At 49.5% G+C, this 19,431-nt stretch overlaps 1 protein-coding gene across 2 annotated transcripts in view; it reads left to right on the top strand.

Moving 5' to 3' along the window:
* The window catches only part of EXT2 (exostosin glycosyltransferase 2), a 159,258-nt gene that overhangs the window by 31,660 nt on the left and 108,167 nt on the right, over positions 1-19,431 (top strand). For both annotated transcript variants that reach the window (XM_062196270.1, XM_062196271.1), the window contains 2 exons: positions 1,374-1,513; positions 4,732-4,825. In XM_062196270.1, coding sequence (XP_062052254.1) covers positions 1,374-1,513; positions 4,732-4,825 — 234 coding nt within the window. The remainder of the gene's footprint in view (positions 1-1,373; positions 1,514-4,731; positions 4,826-19,431) is intronic.

Genomic DNA, 19,431 nt, shown 5'->3' with positions numbered 1-19,431 from the left:
TTGGGGTATTGAGGCTCTGTGTAGTGTTTCCTGAGCTTTGCTTTTCTCTGTCTAAAAATGAGGTTATGTGTGGTTTTTAAAAAAATTTTTTTGCCCTCCTGCAGAGGCAATAAACAGAAATGGAGTGGTGTACAGTTAGGGTCTTTCTTCAGTTTGGTTTGCCTGTGACAACTTTTTGTACTCGGATGCATCTCTCCTCTTCCCAAGGGGTCCCCATGATGTATTGGAGGTAGGGAGCGAGGGATGCTTGAAGAATGAATGATGAAGAAATTGTTCAAGGTGGTCCTTTCTTTAGCTTGATTCTTTCTAGTAGAACATACCTGCCTTAATGTCTTTGCAAGGGCGTTACATTCATGAAATGAGTGTCTCCTGTATGCAGATCATATCACTAGATGCTATGGGGAATGGAAAGATGAAATGAAGCTTGGCACTCTCCCTTTAGAGTAGGGGTGGGGAACAGCGGCCCAGGGCCCCCAGGAGGTCCTATAAGACCTGCAGAATCACTGGGTCTGGGGCTGGCCTTGCCAAGGCAACCACAAACAGGACTCTAAATTCAGTAAATCTATTGCAGGCTAATTTTTAAGTTGATCATTTTGTACGGCCCACAAATGATGTTGTACATATCCAAATGGCCCTTAGCAGGAGGAATTTTCCCCTGACAGAATAGCTTCATTTCAGCAGAGCAGAGGTATGTGCTGTCCTTGAGGCTCTCACATGCTGTGGTTGTAAACACAGTGCCTGTGGCTAAGGGAGAACAGCCTGTGTGAGGGTTGTAGTGTTGAATGTCCAGAGGAAGACTGGGCATTGGCTTTGAACTTTCTCACAGTGCCAATATGTGGTGTGGATATAACACTGAAAAGTGAAATGTGGAATGTTATTACCAGTGAAACATTTCAGGTTTTACATGTTTTGCTGTGTTCTCTTTCTTCCTTTCTTTCTTTCTTTCCTTTTTTTTTTTTTTTTTTTTTTTTTTTTGAGAGGCAGAGAGACAAAGATCCAATTTGCTAGTTCATTCTCTAAGTGCCTGCAGTAGCCACTGAGGCTGGAGCCAGATGCTGGGAACTCAGTCTAGGTCTCCCACATAGGTTGCAGGCACCCATCTACCTGAGCCATCATTGCTCCCTCCCGGGGTCTCATTCGCAGGAAGCTGTAGCTGTGAATCGAACTCAGGTGCTCCAGCACGGGATGCACGTGTCTCCAATGTGGTAGACAGATGTCTTAACTGCTAGGCCAAACATATACCCTTTTTTTGTCATTTTTGTGCTAAGATGCCTTACTATCACTTGGCTTCATCTCTGTGGTCTATAGGGATCAAAATAAGTTGATCAACAAAGCTGGTGTGTGATCCCTCGCCTCTCTTCATATTCCCGCAGGAAGCCACTTTCTGCGTGGTCCTTCGTGGGGCTCGGCTGGGTCAGGCGGCGCTGAGCGATGTGTTACAGGCTGGCTGTGTCCCAGTGGTCATCGCAGACTCCTACATCCTGCCTTTCTCTGAAGTTCTGGACTGGAAGAGGTGGGTGTTACCTTCTAGGAGACCTCAGGGGTTCTGCACGTCTTAGAAATAAAAAGTCCCTTAGGTAATTGCAGCCTAGACCTAGGGCTGAGAGCTACAATTTGCGCATTCCTGGTCTAAAAATGCAGCATCAGAAATGCTCCAAAGCCTGCAACTCTGAGCTCTGACCTGGCGCCACAAGTGGAAAATTCAACAGCTGACCTCATGTGAGGGTCGCAGTCACAATGCAGGCGCACTAAAAATACTGTGTAACCTTATCTTCAGGTAATTACATGTATAACATAAATGGGTTTTGTGTTTGGACTTGTGCCCCAGCTCCAAAATACCTCATTGTAAATGCAAATAATCCAAAATCTGGGGGAAAAAAACTGAAATTTGAAGCACTCGCAGTCCCAAGCATTTTGGCTAAGAGATCCTTTGCCTGTACTACTTTAGACTGTCTGGCTGTCTTTTCCCCCAGGAGAGTTAGTTCACAAACCGAGACCTGGGGGCCAAATGTGCAGGCTAGCTATTTTGCAAATAAAGTTTTATTGAAACACAGCCACACTGCTTCATTTGTGCGTTGTCTGGCTGTTATGCTGCACTGGCAGAGTTGGACAATGACGACAGCGACTCTACAGCCTAGAAGACCTAGAACACTTACTGCCTGGCCCCTTGGAGAAGATGGTTACTAATCCCTGACCACTGTCCTGGTGCTTAACTGCAGCGGTTTCAACTGTGACCACAGAGGAGACTCGCCTGGAATGCTCTGGAACAAAGCTTGGCCTTGTATTTGGGAATTTGGACTTGTGAGCTCCCGGGTCGCTGATTTGTAGCCACAGTTGAGATTGTTGTTCTGGAGTCTCGGTCGGGTTTGCATGATGTGCTGACGGGGAGTGGAGAGCCTCTGTCCAGGTGCATGGAAGCTTAGACACATTCCCAGGGTTCACATGGGCAGCAGTAATTCTAATTCTGCCTGCTGATGGCTATTAATGCTGTAATAGACAGTGCATCTTATGTACCTCCATTTCCCTGATACTTTTGGACATCGAGGATGACCACAAATGAACTCCTCAGTCTTGTTCTTGACCCAGTACTTAATTGCTTTCTCCTCTTTCAAAATGTTTGATGTTTCTGTCCAAATCTGATCATTCCAGGTTTGTGAGCAATTTAAATAACACGAATCCCTCGTTCATTCATCTCGTATTTATTGGAAAGTGTGGTCTCAGAGCCTGCTTCTGAGGGGCTAGAATCTAGTGGGGGAAGACAAACCAACCATAATATTCTGTGGTAGACCCCATAGCAGGCATGTGCAGTGGGGACCGTGGAAGCCAGGAGAGGTGAGAGAGCCTCACTCAGCTTGGAGGTGGAGGCCAGATGCGGTTTCTCTCTCTCTCTCTCAGAGCAGTCCTGAGCCACTTTGAGCATTTACCCACCAGGGAAGGCGTTTGTTGAGTCCCTTGTGTTCGCTAGGCATAGAATTACAGAGATGACCAAGATTGAGCTTCGTTCCAGGAGGCTCATGGCTTAGTGGTGAAGGTAGACAAGCAAACCAGCAATTGCCAGATGCTGTGATGAGACGCAGCCCTAACCAGACAGGATGCTAGAAGAGTGAGCAGGAGCCACGTTGCACTGTTGGCAGTGGGGCTGGTGAGGGCTGCACAGAGACAGGGCCTCGAGCTGAGTGTGAAAGGCTATTTCTGAGAGAGTCTAGAGCGGCCTGTGTAGTTGCAATTATGGGTAAGTGATGGAAGGGCCTTGGGCCTGAGGTCAGAAGGCTTGGGTTCGGCGAGGCACCCAGCTCTGCGATTGTGTCAAATCATGGAACCTATTTTAGGCCTCGTTTTCCCAAGAGTGTAGCAGGACCCATTCACTCATTTAGCAAATGTTTGCTAACCCTGATACTTGGGATACACTGGTGAGTGGAGCCAGGCACTGTTTCCATGCCGAGGGACCAGCCTAGTTGGCAGAAGTAAGGTTCAGATTTTAAGAAATTAATGTATACAAATAGACTCTGCTGAATGTCACGACGAGAGGTCATTGTTGAGCCCTCTCCTGGTGTTGCCCCCGGATCTGATCTGAGAAATCCTGAGGGCAGTTCCCTCATCTCTCCCTTCAGTTCCTCCCTTGTCAGGGTCTCCCACCAGCCTCTGCAGTGGTCTCCAGCTGCTCTCTCTTCTCCCACCTGGTTTTCCTGTTGGAACACAGTTGGATCTTGCCACGCCTTTGCCCAAAGCCTTCTAGTGCTTTCCACTGCAGAGGAAAGCAGAAGACTTGCCATGGCCTCCACTGTCCTGTGTGCTTTGCTGCCCCGTTTCTCCTTATCTCCTGTTGTTTTCTCTCTCTCTCTCTTTTTTTTTTTTTTTTTGACAGGCAGAGTGGATAGTGAGAGAGAGAGACAGAGAGAAAGGTCTTCCTTTTTGCCGTTGGTTCACCCTCCAATGGCCGCTGCGGCCGGCGCATTGTGCTGATCCAAAGCCAGGAGCCAGGTTCTTTTCCTGGTCTCCCATGTGGGTGCAGGGCCCAAGAACTTGGGCCATCCTCCACTGCCTTCCCGGGCCATAGCAGAGAGCTGGCCCGGAAAAGGGGCAACCGGGATAGAATCCGGCGCCCCAACCGGGACTAGAACCCGGTGTGCCGGCGCCACAAGGCGGAGGATTAGCCTGTTAAGCTACGGCGCCGGCCATGTTGTTTTCTCTCTTATCTACTCCGTGCCAGCCATGACAGCCTCTGCTCCTCCTGGAACATGCCTCACACGTCATTAGCTCCTCTGTCTGGAACGCTCTTCCCAAGGCATTCTTGGCCTGCTTCCCCCCTTACCTTCCTTACTGATTTGTGTGTGTAGCCAGGGCCTAGTAAGACCTCAGGAAACAAAAGGGTGTGAGTGGATAGCTGGAGAAGAGAAGTTACTGACTTAGAGAGGGTCATGGACGACAGATTTCACACGCCAAGGCCCTGTGGGAGGGTGGAGGCTGTCATTCAGATGGCTGATAACTCTCCTTGTTGAGCTAGGTCACGCCCGTGGCACAGAGGCAGAATGACAGCTAAGTGGCGGCGTGAAGGAGAGGAGAGAGTGGAGCTGGTGAGAGGGCTCCTATGCAAAGATAGCCCCTGAGACAGGGAGCGCCCCCGGGCTGCAGGGAGCGTGAGTGCTGTGTTTCTGCGTGGGAGGACGGCCCTGTGGAGGTACCTCCTGCGCAGGCCTGGCCGTGTGTCACTAGCTTTGCCGTTGTCTCCAGAGCGTCTGTGGTTGTGCCGGAAGAAAAGATGGCCGACGTGTACAAGATTTTGCAGAGCATCCCCCAAAGACAAATCCAAGAAATGCAGCGACAGGTAAGAGGCTGTGGCTGAGCACCTGTGTGTGCAGGTGTGCATGTGCGTGTGCGTGCACGTGTGTGTAAGTGACACGCTGGCGCTGGGACCCTCTGCACTGCAGATACAGAGGTACGGCAGCCGGGCGCGTGAATGGCTTCATCTCTCCCACTGTATCAACAGGCCACACTTAAATGCTTAAACACGGTGAATTATGTTAAAAAAAAAAAAAAAAAAAAAAAAACAAGAACAAAAACAAAGGAAAGAAAAGGCTGTGGCTGAGAGTGGGCAGCGAGCTGGCTGGGGAAGGGGGCGGCACCTGAGGGTCAGTCCGCCCTCCCTTGAGCTCCGCCTGTGCCCCCACCGGGGCTTTTGCCATGGACTCAGGCTTTTCCCCGTGGATCCAGGACAGAGCTTGGGGGCCTGCGGCGTCAGCTCCCATTCCTCCGTCTGCGTTGCAGCGTGCACACTGTGTGGCTGCTGTCTCGTCTCCTGCACTCTTGTCTTTCCCTTCATTGTTAACACCCCTCCCCTCCCGTTATCATTGTAAGGTTGTAGGAGAGACTGCAGGTTAGTGGATCTGTTCAGTCCTTGCCCTGTATTGTTCGATACTGTGTTCCTTGTCACTCTGTGATTAAGCCTGTAGGTTCTTCTTAGATGGTCAGGGTTCAATGTCCCCTCTGCTGGTTCCAAACTCTGTGCCTTCTGGGCCATGGTGGACTCATCCGTGAAATACCGTGGCCCTCTGATTAAGTTTCTGGCCTTCCCCATTGTTACTTAACTGCTGAGCTTAGCTGAACTTTAGTAAATCAAAAAAGTCAGCGCAGAGTTCTCTAGATTTTCATTCTAAACTATGGCTGTTAAAAATTGTGAGGAAGGGCCGGCGCCGTGGCTCACTTGGCTAATCCTCTACCTGTGGCGCCGGTACTCCGGGTTCTAGTCCCGGTTGGGGCGCTGGTTCTGTCCTGGTTGCTCCTCTTCCAGTCCAGCTCTCTGCTGTGGCCTGGGAGGGCTGTGGAGGATGGCCCAAGTGCTTGGGCCCTGCACCCACATGGGAGACCAGGAGGAAGCACCTGGCTCCTGGCTTCAGATCGGTGCAGTGTGCCAGCTGTAGTGGCCATTTGCGGGGTGAACCAAAGGAAGGAAGACCTTTCTCTCTGTCTCTCTCTCTCTCTCTCTCACTGTCTAACTCTGCCTGTCAAAAAAAATTTTTTTTTGTGAGGAAGAACAATGCTTTTTAGAGTCACAGTGTTGGTGTTTTCTCTGTAAGTTATGATATAGTTACTTATTACCATGGCAAAAAAGACTCATGCTCAGATCAATACCATCTGTTTTTTTTTTTTTTTAAGATTCTTTTATTTATTTTAAAGGCAGGGTTACAGAAATGGGGGGGTGGGGAGGGGAGAGAGAGAGAGAGAGAGCTTTCTGTTCACTACCCAAATGGCCACAATGGCAGAAATGGGCTATGCCTAAGCCAGGAGCCAGGAGCTTCATCTGAGTCTCCTGTGTGGGTGCAGAGGTCCGAGTACTTAGGCCATCTTCCTCTGCTTTCCCATGCACGTTAGCAGAGAACCGGATTAGAAGTGGAGCAAGCAGGATTCAAACCAACATCCATATGGGTTGTTGGCATTGCAGACTGAGGCTTAACCTTCTGTGCCACAATGCTGGCCCCAATGGATACCACCTTGCACTAGATTTTAGTTTAGAAAGGTTGAGAAAAACCTGGGGTGGGGCTGCCTTTCGAATCCCAGCTGTTCCACTTCCAATCCAGCTTCCTGCTAGGGCCTCTGTTCCCATGTGGGAGACCCAAAGAAACTCCTAGCTTCGGAGCAGCCCAGCCCTGGCCATTGTACCCATTGCAGAGGGGAGTACCTGATCAGGAAAAGATGGAAGATCTCTCTCTCTTTCTCTCTCTCTGACGCTGTCTCTCCCTCTTTCTCTCTTTAACTCCTACCTTTCAAATAAATAAATAAATCTTTAAAGAAGCAGTGGAGGGTGAGAAGAGATGAACAAATTCTGTCCAGGTATCTTCTCCCTCCTCCGCCCTCAAGCTGGGAGAGGGTTTCAGGGCAGAGAGCCCTCTGTGTCTCTGTGCTTCTGCACCAGGCGGGCAGGAGCCTCAGGTCTGAGACAGGCGTGGCTGGTCGCTTCCAATGGTCAGCTTAGAACCATAGAAGAGTTGAGATGGAATCAATGCAGGTCATTGAAAACAAGGTACTTGTGGGTTATGTGGGTTCCAAGAGATATACTTGGAGACCAAGGACTCATGGTTGAGCCCTGGCTGTGTTCCTATGACCTGCTTGGCCAAGATACATCACCAGTGCTGCCTCCACTTCTGTTTCCTCGTTTATTAAATGAAGAGATGGGCTCAATCTCTTGTGTTCTGCACAGCTGTTTAAAACCCTATTGATGCTCTCATCCTTGGCAAGAATGTCACTGTCCTTGGTAACACTGGTAGTTCACAGTGGTCATTTCTTCTCCCCTTGAACGTCCCTGAGGAGGGCAGTGCCCCGCCCTGGGGAGAGCACCCTACACTCCCTGGTGCTGGCACACAGAAGGAACGCAGTCTTGCTCTCTTGGCCCTCTTTCCTTGTGCAGCTTGCTGACTGCCTGGGGCTCTCCACGGCTGTGCCTGTCAGTCCTACTCCCCAGTCTCTGAGCATTCTCTGTTCCCCAAACGGCCTCTCTTCTTCCAGTCCCACACTTCTGGACTGGACCATTCTCAGCTGGATGGGAGATGACCCCATTGAAGTAATTCCCAGGTAGGTATAAAGGCAATGAGATTCAACCACTACTAGATGCCAGTAGCATGCCCTCCATGCTGGGACGGCTCCAGCTGCTGTCAGCAGCCCCCTTGAGGTGGGAGTGGGGGACAGAATTGCTTTGAGAACCTCTGTCAACAGTATATGTCTCATCTCTCTAGGATGGAAGATGGTTCATTTGTTCAATAACAAAATGTGCTCTTTCTAAAAAAAAAAAAAAAAAGAACCTTTTACCTTCTGTTGATGTAAGCTGACTTTAGCAAGTCAATAAAAGGCATTCACCTGATTCTGCAAAGTTCTTACGCTGTAGTGGATTCTCTGGGCAGTCAGGTTGGGATCTTCGTGGAAGCCAGGCTCGGGGGAGCCACGTGTATCAGCAGTTGGTTGCCACAGTGCCCCAGGTGCTATCCACGGGACCAGTGGGAAGCTGCCCTGGCTTACGGGTGCTGCGTGGACAGCTGTAGCCAGCAGAGGTCTCCATTCACTTTTAAGTGGCTCATTTTCCTTCTGAGCCTTCTGTCTTGCCCAGAAATGCTGGGTGCTGGGAGTCACTCCAGCGCTCCCCCAGACTTGGTCCTCGTAGCACCTCTGTGGAGGCCAGTTCTCTGGGCAGAAGAAGAACTGGTGCTTAGCACAGGGTTGACTCTCCCTAGCTGGACTAGAGCTAGAACTTCTTGGGGCAGGATCTTGATGAGGAAGAAAAGCCGCAGTAGGCTGGATGTCTACACTAGTCATGGTCCTTGCCGGGGACTCAGGGACCCAGGAGTTCCAATGCTTCAAGGAAGGAAGACGTCCTGCCCGACCAGGAAGAGAAGTCACAGTCCCCTGCTGATGTGCTAGTGAAGCAGCCATAAAGTAAAATATCAGGTTCGAGCTTCAAGTCGGAGCTGTAATGAGGCCAGGGCTGGAGGAAAAGCGGGCGTGTCTCTGGTCTCTGAGAGCAGTGCTGGCACGCAGGGCAACAGACCAGCCCCTGGGGGCTGATGGGTTTTGTGGGGGGTAAATTGAAAACACTTCCTTAAATTAGTAGAGGATAGTAATTATAACAGTGTAAAGCCAGCTTATCAGCTGGCCTTTTATTGGCCTTTGTGCTAATTAACTAGTTAATTAATTTATTGAAGCCCTAATTGTTTTTTTTTTTTTCAAGGAGAGATTAATGGATAATTCCGCAGTCTGTGATCCTCACCCACAGAGAGCTAATAGTCCTCACGGGGGGGGGGGGGGGGGGGTGGGGGGTGGGGGGTGGGTGGGTGGGGGGGGGGGTGGGTGGGTGGGGTGGGTATAGGCAAAGCAAGATGACACGATGGTGTCAATTTTCCCAAGCATCTCAGGAACCTGGAATGGAAGGGGAAAGTTCTGGGCTGGGTTGTCAGGGTGGATTTATTAGGGAGGTAGCATTTGAAGTCGGCCTTAAAGACGAGGCATTCCATCAACCATCTTCCTTACACTGGAAGGTAAAGAGAAGTTTGCAACTAAATATTTTTCTGTAGTCACACGGAACTGTATATCCGCAACTCTCGTTTGCATCACAGGAAAAAGCACACAGTCTAGGGGCCTGGAAGGCTGGGGAGGCGCTCGCTCGTTGCGTAGCCAGAGCTGTTTGTGTGGACAAGGAGGAAGGTGAAAATGGATCCCGAGTTTATCTCTTGAGTAGAGTTTCCAAACATTCTTTTATTGGTCAGTGGCTCCAGCAGCAGTGACCTCTGACCTCAGCCACACTAGGAGGTGGAAGTCAGGAGCCTGCGTCGCCTTTGAACTCCTCTTTGTGCTGCTTGGACTGGGAGCCTTTGAGGTGGCAGGAACGTCCAGCCTCTTCTTTCCTCTGTAGTCTTGAACACTCGGCCTGAGTTAAAGTTCCAGTTTCTTTTCAGGCCGTTACGCCGATGCATCTCAGTGTTCTCGTCATATGTTCCTGTTAATCATACCAAGGGCTAGTATTGACGTATACGCCGATGCATCTCAGTGTTCTCGTCATATGTTCCTGTTAATCATACCAAGGGCTAGTATTGACGTATGATGGGCTGATTCGGAAAAAGACAAAACTCTTCGATGTGCACAAGTCAGCCCCGGGCACGTGGTGCTTTCCCTGCTAGCTGGGCCTCGGGTTCAAGAAGAAAACAGAAACGGCCACGGGACAGCCAGTGTATAAATGTCCACCAGGGGTCTTGTCCTTTAGCCCCTACAAGGGGTTCTTATTTTATTTTATTTTACTTACACACTGAATTTTGGTGTTTGATTTCTATAGTTGAGCAGGTTAGAAGCCATGAGTTTGAAGGGGACAGAGTGTGACAAGCGGGGCCTCTGCGATGGGTCAGCTCCTGGCTGGCGTACACGGAGAAGATGGGGAGGCTGTTCTCGGAGAAGGGCTCTCAGCATGCGGCGGGCCGTGAGGACAGGCAGCCCTGTGGCCCCGCTGCATCCTGGGTGTGTCCCGGGAGACCGCAGAGTTCCTCCGCTCCTTCAAGCCCACATTTGTTCCTCATTCACAGTTTGTGTTCCTCACTCCACCTGGGGCGCCCTGTGAGTATGACCATTGAATATGGGCTCTCTTTCCCACCCGCAAAGCTGGTAGAGGTGGGACATCTGTTTCATTTTTAAAAAAATGTTTGCGATTTTGCCTGGAGACTGGGGAAGCCACAATCATGCTGACCGGTGCTGGGCCTGGCTGTCATGTCTGTGTCCCTCTCCCCTGCCATACCCAGTGTACGAAGCAGACACACCGAGCCCTGGGGCGCAGTGGCAAATAGAAGAGTGAGCTGCATTCTCAGTGTGACGAATTGGAGAACTACGAGCCGTAAAGCCGACCCCCGGGTGAGGCACGGCCAGGGTGTCCACGCCGAGTTCAGAGCCCAGAGCTGCAGGGCCCGGCTCGAGGGTAAAACTCGGGACAGACTTCCCAGCAGTGCCGACTGACCGGTTGTTGAAGCATCTTCTTCAGAGTAGCAGCCTGAGCCCTTTAGTCCTGCACCCGCTCCTGGGAATCCAGCGTCAGGAGTGTGGAAGAGGCTTCGCTTGGGATTTCCAGGGTCAGCGCAGCGATAGCTGTCCTTCCTGTCCACCCCACCCCCACCGCAGGCGTGCTGAGAAATTGGGAATTTAAAAAGGCTGCCGAGTAGTCCCTGCTGCCCTCCCCGCCTCTCCAGCCCGTGTGCTGCCCAAACACACCGACCTGACCCGGGAGGTTCGTCCTGTGAAGCCGACAGCCAGGATTTTGATACAAAGCAAAGCTGTCTGGCCAGCGGGGAGGTGTGGCGTGATGGGCATAATCGTTATCGCTGAGCGGGATCCGTGAAGTTCCTATCTTTTCAGTAGCTCTGTTTCCTCCGTGTTTGGGGTTTTCCCATGTGTGTCCGGTCAATGCGGGATAAAATAAGGGCCCATGAACTAGAACCCTTGAGGAAGAGCGTTTTCATGTGTTCCACTTTTTCTTGTTTTCAGCTTTGTTATTAAGAACCCCATTGGAAAGAGACTTTGACCAAGTATCTGATGGGAAGCCAAGAAAAGCATTTTAATAGGACCGTCTCAAATTTACAGCGCACCAGGGCCTGTAAATAAATTGTTCTGTCTTTCAGGTTTGGCCGGGTTTGCCGTTGTTTTGTATGGCTTCTGAGATTTAAGTCCTCGCAGTCCAGATGGAGAGAACAGAAGGTTACTTTCCCTGGCAGCCTTGCTGGGGCTTGGTCGGGGGCAGGAGTCCCTGGGTAGTGCACGGACCGCAGCCTGTACAGGGACACTTGGCTTGTTGTAAGATCAGTTCTGGCTTTTCTCCGAGCAGTCCCCCCAGGCATCGCGATCCGGGATTTCAGGCCGCAGACCAATCAGATCATCTGTAAGAAGCAGCTGTCTTGCTCCTGCTATTTAACCGGCATATCGAAGGGGGTTTAAAAATAGGAAAAGAGACACTGAGCCCATGTGCGAGAAAGCCCCTTGGGTTGCTGGAAGAGTACTGTCAGTAAGCTGTCAAGTCCAAGGCCAGTGGTGCTCTGTGTTCAGTTGTGGTCAGGGTATCAGCAGGGCCTTAGAACGGATCAGGAAGTGAAAGGAGTCTCCCTGGCCCTGGAGTCTGGGATGGGTCATGGGGGTCCCGACTTCCCCCCGGGGATCTGCGGCTGTGACGGAGGTCAGCAAGATGGAGCAGACCCAGGCTGGCAGGGGGGACGCAGTGCCAGCAGCAGAGAACTCTGGAGAATTGGGAAGGAGGGAGGGTAGATGGCAAGTGGAGAGCGACAACAAGGTGTGTGAGGAAGAGGGGAAGGCAGTGTAACAGGAGATTCAGACAGAAAGAAATCCAAGAGCTGGAAGGAGCCTTCGAAGTTATTCAGCCCATTCCTCGTATTTCACAGTGACAGGTGAGCCTTGGAGTTCCAGTGATCTCGAGAATGCATCGTTGGGGCGGGAGCTGAGCTGCAGGAGCTCAGGGCTCCTGACTCCCAGGCTGGTGGTTTTTTGTTTGTTTGTTTTGTTTTTTTGTTTTTGCTAAATAGTGCACTGCATTGTTTTCCAAACTAACAGTAACGATTCATTAGGAGATCATGAAGGCAGTTCAGGATCACAGCTGGCATTTTATTTTATTTAAAAAAATGTAGTAGGAAGCTATCAGGGAGTGTTACACATGATACGTTGTTTCAGCAGTGAGTTGTCATACGCAGTGTATTTACATGTTTCTTACTATGAGTCCCAGGCCAGAGAACTTGAAAAGTTCGGGCAGTGGCAATCCCATGGACTTGAGGATCAGAGAGACGTGAATTCGAATCCCAAGCTCTGTGTCTTCAGCTGGGTGACTAAGGGCAAGTGTGTAAGTTTCCAGGCTTTCGTTTTCCTCTCTCAAACCTGGGGCTGATAAGACTCTACAGTGTCCCTGGCCGGGGTATGTATGTGTGTCAGATGAGATCACTGACTTGGAGCATTTGGGGTCTGTCCCCTGTGCCCGCCCTTCCTGCACGGGCAGCTCCGCCAGCTCTGCATTTGAATATTGCAAGGAGCCCCTGGGTGGGGCTGGATCTCCGAACCGCAGCAAGTTACCCACACGGATGTGTTATGCATTTGCTTCTGGGCTTGGAAACTTGAAGCAGAATTTATTCCTGTGGGTGTGGGTGTACTTTTTACATTTTGGCGTGGAAGGAGGGGTCATCTCTCTGTTTTTCTGTCAAGGTCAGAATGGCTTGTAGGGAGATAAAAATCAATGATTTCCTAGGGGCCGGCACTGTGACATAGCAGGTAAAGCTGCTGCCTGCAGTGCTGGCATCCCATATGGGTGCTGGTTCAAGTCCCGGCTGCTCCACTTCCAGTCCAGCTCTCTGCTGTGGCCTGGGAAAGCAATGCAGGATGGCCCAAGTCCTTGGGCCCCTGCACCCACGTGAGAGACCTGGAAGAAGCTCCTGGCTCTTGGTTTCAGATTGGCGCAGCTCCAGCTGTTGTGGCTAATTGGGGAGTGAACCAGTGGATGGAAGACCTCTTTCTCTCTCTACTTCTCCTTTTCTCTGTGTGTAACTATGTCTTTCAAATAAATAAGGTGAATCTTGAAAAAAATATTTCCCAGGCTGGTGCCCTGGCTCACTAGGCTAATCCTCCACCTGTGGCGATGACACCCTGGGTTCTAGTCCCAGCTGAGGCGCCGGGTACTAGTCGCGGTTGCTCCTCTTCCAGTCCGGCTCTCTGCTGTGGCCTGGGAGGGCAGTGGAGGATGACCCAAGTGCTTGGATCCTTGCACCCACATGGGAGACTGGGAGGAAGTACCCGGCTCTTGGTTTCGAATCGGTGCAGTGCCGGCCATAGCGGCCATTTGGGGAGTGAACCAATTGAAGGAAGACCTTTCTCTCTGTCTCTCTCTCACTGTCTACAACTCTCTCTCTGTCTCTCTTTCTCACTGTCTAACTACCTGGCCCAAAAAAAAATTTTTTTTCCAACCATCCTTTTTTTTTTTAAGTTCGTGGCACGTTGGATAAAATACTTGTGTTACTACTTCTTTTGTCTTTTCAGTGGTGTGGGGGGGGGGGGAGTGTATCCTGAGCCTTCCCCTCCTCCTAATCTGTGCTCTGCCCAATCATGATTTCTATTCTTTTTTTTTTTTTTAACAAAAAAATTAAAAGGAATGTTAAAGTCAGAGTTGACATTTGGGTGGTAACAGCTGAAGAGTTGGAGTCTAGTGGGTGTGAACTAAAAAGAAAGGAAATGTTCATGGGAATCTCGGAGGCCCAGGCAGCTCTCTCTGCTCCCGGCCTTCTGAGAGGGGAATGAGGTCTGGGGGACATTGCCATGGCGCTCTCTGCTTCTCCCCTCCCCTCTCCTCTGTCTGCTCCCTCCGCCTCCCTTCCCCCATTCCTTTGCAGCCAGTTCCATCCCACGTTTGAAATCCCCCCCACCCCACCCCCAGAGCTTAGCCCAGCTCCAGCCCCCAGATGATTTGGGCCAGGGGCTAAAACACTCCCATAAATCTGCAGCTCATTTTAATGCCACGTTAAAACAGGGTGAGCGGCTGGTTTCCGTGGCCCCTGCCCTCTTTCTTTATGGGCTCCTTTGGCTCTTCTTTATAAAGAGGCCCTGTGGAATCATTTTAAAGTTCTTATCAGTTTGCTGACAGCTATATGGGCCTTTCTGCTGAGTCCGGGAGCTCAGGCAGGCGTGTGAAACTTCTGATATTAAAATTGGAGAAAACGGCCAGGCACAAGGGATTGGGTGGTGGAGCAGTGATTTGCAGGTAAAAGACTAGAGGATGATTAACCTTTGCGGGTTCAGAACCCTGCCTTTGACCATGGGTGGGGGCAGGCTAATACGTGTTGGGCCAGGCAGGATTTTTCAAGAGTTTTAGTTTTTACCCAATGATTGAAAATGCCATTGTGCCGGCTGGTTGTGCCTTCACTTAAACAAGGGAGTCAGGCAGCCCCAAGGGGTTGGGGCTGCCGGGTTTGCAATGTCCTTCTTCCCTGGGGGCAGTCTGGCTGGCTGGGCCGGTGCTCTCCGGTCTGTGCCAGCTCCAGCCCTGGCGCACTCTTATCAGACTGCTTGGTCCCCTTTTCGGTCAGGTTGCTAACCCTCGGTAATCCCCCGAGTGCTTCGGGGAAAGCAGGCTCTCCATAAATGTCAGCCCACGATGCTTGGCCCTTTTACCGTCTCGGTTACAGAGAAGCGGGCCGGGAGCCGCCCCTCCCTCTCCCCGACCACTTTTCCTCTTTTTCTTTGCTGGAATCTCTTGCAGCAGACAGCTGAGGGGAAGGAAAAACCATTACCTGGATCAAGGCCAGGGGTTTGATGGGAGCTTCAAGTCTTTGGCATCTCCTGCCCAGAATGTTTTTCCAGGCATTTTGAAAAAGAGCATCCTCACTCTCCTCCTCTCAACTTTCCAACCTCGACTTCCAGAGAATATGCCCGCAGAATGTACTCGTGGAGATAGATCTATGGCTATTAACTACTCTGTCTCCCCGTTTAGCACAAACATTATTTTTCCCTTTTCAAGTAGTTTTGGACATGAGCAGTTTTGCAAATGTGTTCAGTGTAAAGTAGTCAGAACTTAGGGATGAAGCAAAAGCAAAGAATGCTTGTCACGAGTTAGTCAAACATATACAGCTGTTGATCTAGGGTTGTCACTGAGCAAACAGTAAAGCACACTGATTGATTTATTCCCTGTGCAGCTCCTGTAGGGAGACTAGTTAGATCCCCAACCAAATGAGCAACAAAACAAAACAAAATGCTCCAAACCCCAAAGTGGTTAAATTACTTTTTCATACTTTCCTGGTGACTATATGGAGTTGTGAACTGGGCATTATTGCATGTAGTATAATTTTAACAGACTAAATAATTTAAGTATATCAGAGGTTGCTAGTAAATATGTGAGGGTAATTCAGCAAGTTTGTAGAAAAATGGAATTCAAAGATAAATTTATTCTGGTGCAAAAACATTTTTGGGGGCTGGTGCTGTGGCATAGCAGGTCAGGCAGCCGCCTGCAGTGCTGCCATCCCATATGGGCGCCAGTTCAAGACCTGACCACTCCACTTCTGATCCAGCTCTCTTCTATGGCCTGAGAAAACAGTAGAAGAAGGCCCAAGTCCTTGGGCCCCTGCATCTCTGTGGGAGACCCAGAGGAGGCTCCTGGCTCCTGGCTACGGATTGGCACAGCTCCAGCCATTGTGGCCAATTGGGGAGTGAACCAGCAGATGGAAGACCTTTCTCTCTGCCTCTCCTTCTCTCTGTGTGTAACTCTGACTTTCAAATAAATAAATCTTTAAAAAAAATTTTTTGAAATCCATATAGATTTTTCATAATGTCTATAATATTTTCATAACATTTCCATACAGTTTTGAAAATTTATTTTATTTGAAAGGCAGAGAGAGAGTGAGCGAGCGAGCACTCCCATCTATTAATTTACTCCCCCAAAGCCCGCAGCTGCTGAGACTGGGCCAGGCTGAAACCAGGAGCTAGGAACTCAGTGCCAGTCTCCCACATGAGTAGCAAGGACTCAAGTACTTGAACCATCACCTACTGCCTCCACGGGTGTGCATTAGCAGGAAGGTAGACTTGAAAGTGGAGCTGGGACCCAAACGTAAGCCCTCTGATCTGGGACTTGGGCATCCCAGTGGCATCTTAACCACAGTGCAAAGCGTGACCCCTACCTCCACCCTATAATTTTATGAAGACCTTATGTATACATGGATCTCAAAAATATCTTGCAGCTTTCCATTTTAGAAAAAATGAAATTAAAATGTAAATTTATTTTGATGCAAGTGATTTTTGAAATCTATGCATAGTTTTTTAATAATGTGTTTTCCATGAACTTTGTGAAGTCCCTGTGTGGGATCATGAGTATTCTTCATTGCATAGCCTTTTCAAGGAGGTCAGTGCAAGGAGGTCAAGGGAACAGCCTGCTTCCTCCATAGGCATTGGTTCGAAAACTGCATCTAAAGGTAACCGTGGGTTAATCCCCTGTAATGAATCCTATATGGTGCATTGCTTCAGGAAATGGTCTCTCTAATAAAGGCTTTAAATATTAATTTGTAGCCTGAGTAAGAGTTGTGTGACTTTTCGGGGCTGGTGTCCCACAGTAGAGGACTATTATTTGCCAAGCGTTTCTGAGAAATACTGACTTGTTATGGGAAATGCAGTGTAGGCTTTTTGAGTTCATTATATACCAACTTTAGAAAAACATCTAGACTTGCAAAACAATAACCTGTAAATTATCAAGTGTTGATATGTTTGGTAGAAAATTCTGTGTTCAAGTCTTCAATAAAGGTTAAACTGAATCTAAAATAAGCCATTCTGTTTCTTTTCACAACTTTAATCTGTTGTGAATACTGTAACATATACAAATGCTCGCAATAATTGAAATACAAGATTTCTGTCTACAAATATAAATTCTAAAATAGATGATTCTATACTCACAGCTGTTGTCTTCCTCAGAACTGCAGAGCTGAGAGAATTTGGAGTTGCCTCATTATTTTTGGCCTGGCATAATTTGTAGTTTTCTAATAACTCAATTATTTTTATAATTTTGTGTTACTTTTCTTGGGATGGCAAGGTACTCACATGTCTATTTCATTGTCTTCGCTGAAATCTGTTAATATTCTATCAGGTCTTGGCTGATAGAAAAGGAGCTCATTGTGAACAGTGTCTGGCCAGGTAGTTACCACTGTTCTTGCAACCTGAAGGCTAGCTGGTTACATTTCCTGCCCAGTTTGGTGAGGACTTGAATAGCAGGAAGACAGCTCACTTGTTATCTTTCAGATTCCAGCACTTTAATTTGTTTTTTCTTTTTAAGTAGAGAAAAAGAGAGCATACCCATGTGCTGGTCATCCCCCAAATGCCCATAAAACTGGGGCTGGACTGGCAGCCAGGAACTCAATCCAGGTCTTCCACATGGGTGGCAACCCAGCCAGCAACTTGTGTCTGCACCTGCTGCCTCCAACAGTGTACGTTAGTAGGAAGCTAGAATAGGGAGCGGAGCTGGGATTTGAACCCACGTACTCCAATATGGGACGTGGCCATCCTAACACATCTTGGATGCTGTCCCAAATGCCTGCTCCCAAATTTTAGTCCTTTTTTATTAAAAGGACAAGGGGTTTCTGTTCAAGTTATTGAAGACCGATTGCATATTGAAGTGTTGTTCTCCAGTTTTTGGTTAATTTGATCGTGTCTTGATGACCTTATGTATGCATCATGTGTGTTTTCAAAAGATCTCCGAGTTTTTCTCATGGTCGTGAGGTGCAGACTGAGGGATGAATGTGGGAGTGTGGCCTTTCGGTATCTGAGAACGAGAACACAAGATACTGGTGACATGGGTGGTCTGAGGACTGCCGTGTGTGTGCAGGCATGGCAGACTCCACTGAACTCCCACCGGCTCTGCATAACCCCACGTCAGTATTCCTCCAGATGACTCTGCCTAGCAAGCTGTAGTAACTTTGCAGATGACGTATCAGCAGTATCCTCTTTGGAGATTTTTTGGGGATTGGAAAGCATAGAAGAAAATGATTTCAACTGTAGTCAGCTACTGTAGTGATTGAAGAAAAAATTTCATTTTATTTGAAAGACAGAGAAAGACAGTCTTCTCTCTTTCATCCATTAGTTCACCCCTCAAATGCCCACAACAGCCAGGGCTGGGCCAGTTCAAAGCCAGGAGCCCAGAACTCCATCCAAGTCTTCCATGTGGGTGGCACAGACCCAGATGTTTGAGCTGTCACCTGCTACCTCCCAGGGTGCACATTAGCAGGAAGCTGGATCAAAAACAGAGTAGCCAAGACTCAAATCAGCCACTTTGGTATGGGATGCAGCTGTCCCAAGTGGCAGTGCCAAACACCAGGCCCTACTATAGTGAGTTGAGGGAGGGATTAGAGCTGGGGGCGTGTCAAACTGTCACAACTCCTCCAATTCAGATAGGCTTCCTGGGCAGGGGGCGGGGACATGGCATCTCTTGATGGTCCCTGCCAAAATGAACCACAGTTAGGGCTACCCAGGTGGGAAGTGGCCAGGAAGAGAAGTGAGGACTGCCCAGATACCCAGTGTGGCTGTTTCCCAGGCCTCCCTCTGGTGACAACTCCCAGCTGCTTGGCTCCCCTTTTAGGCCAGATTGCTAAGCCTTCAGTAATCTCGTTGAGTGCTTTGTGGAAAGCAGGCTCTCCATAAATGTCAGCAGGCAATGCTTGGCCCTCTTTACCGTCTCAGTTACAGGGAAGCGGGCCGGGAGCCGCCCCTCCCTCTCCCCTAACTTCTCCTCTTTTTCTTTGCTGGAGTCTCTCTCGGGCTCACCAGCAGGGCCAGTCCCAATATCCCTTAATCAGAAGACGGAGCTTTCCAACAGCAGACGCCGATAGAGGACTTGGCTGCCTTGGTCAGGTGGACCAGCAAGCCACGGCACCGGAACCGTATAAGTCTCCCTTCCTTGTTTTCTCGGGAATGTGTCGTCGCAGCAGACAGGGCTGCTATGGGAGTGGCCTGCTGAGTTAGTACTCACCGCCCAAAAATTCCACACCTGTCCACGAGTGTCTCCTTAGCATTCTCTAGAGTCGCGACCCCATGGGCTCGAGGCTGGGGAGGGAGCCCATGTCACAGAGAGCTCTCAAGGTCTGCCCCTTAGTCCCTTCACATGTTGTGTCTGCCTGGGTGTTTTAATTAAAAGGGACAGGCCTTTCAAGTGTGCCTGGTTGGAGTGAGGCTTGTTTTATGTTTGCCTTCTCTAATCAAACAAACTTATACTCTGTTTCTCCTGGTTTTAGCATAGCAAACCCGGGAAATCTCACCCCAGGCAGATTCCTTCATGGCTGGTTGACCCAAGTTGTGCCCTTATTTATTTATGTTGGATGCCAGATTTTGATGAGCGGTTTCCAATCCACCTTTCAGCTTTTCCGTGGAACCAGCCAGGAGAGAGAGCTGGTCAGCTGC

Source organism: Lepus europaeus, chromosome 7 (assembly GCF_033115175.1).
Source record: "Lepus europaeus isolate LE1 chromosome 7, mLepTim1.pri, whole genome shotgun sequence".
In the NCBI taxonomy this organism is placed as follows: Eukaryota; Metazoa; Chordata; class Mammalia; order Lagomorpha; family Leporidae; genus Lepus; species Lepus europaeus.
Note: the sequence above shows the minus strand (reverse complement) of the source record. Positions and strands in the feature narration are given on the sequence as shown.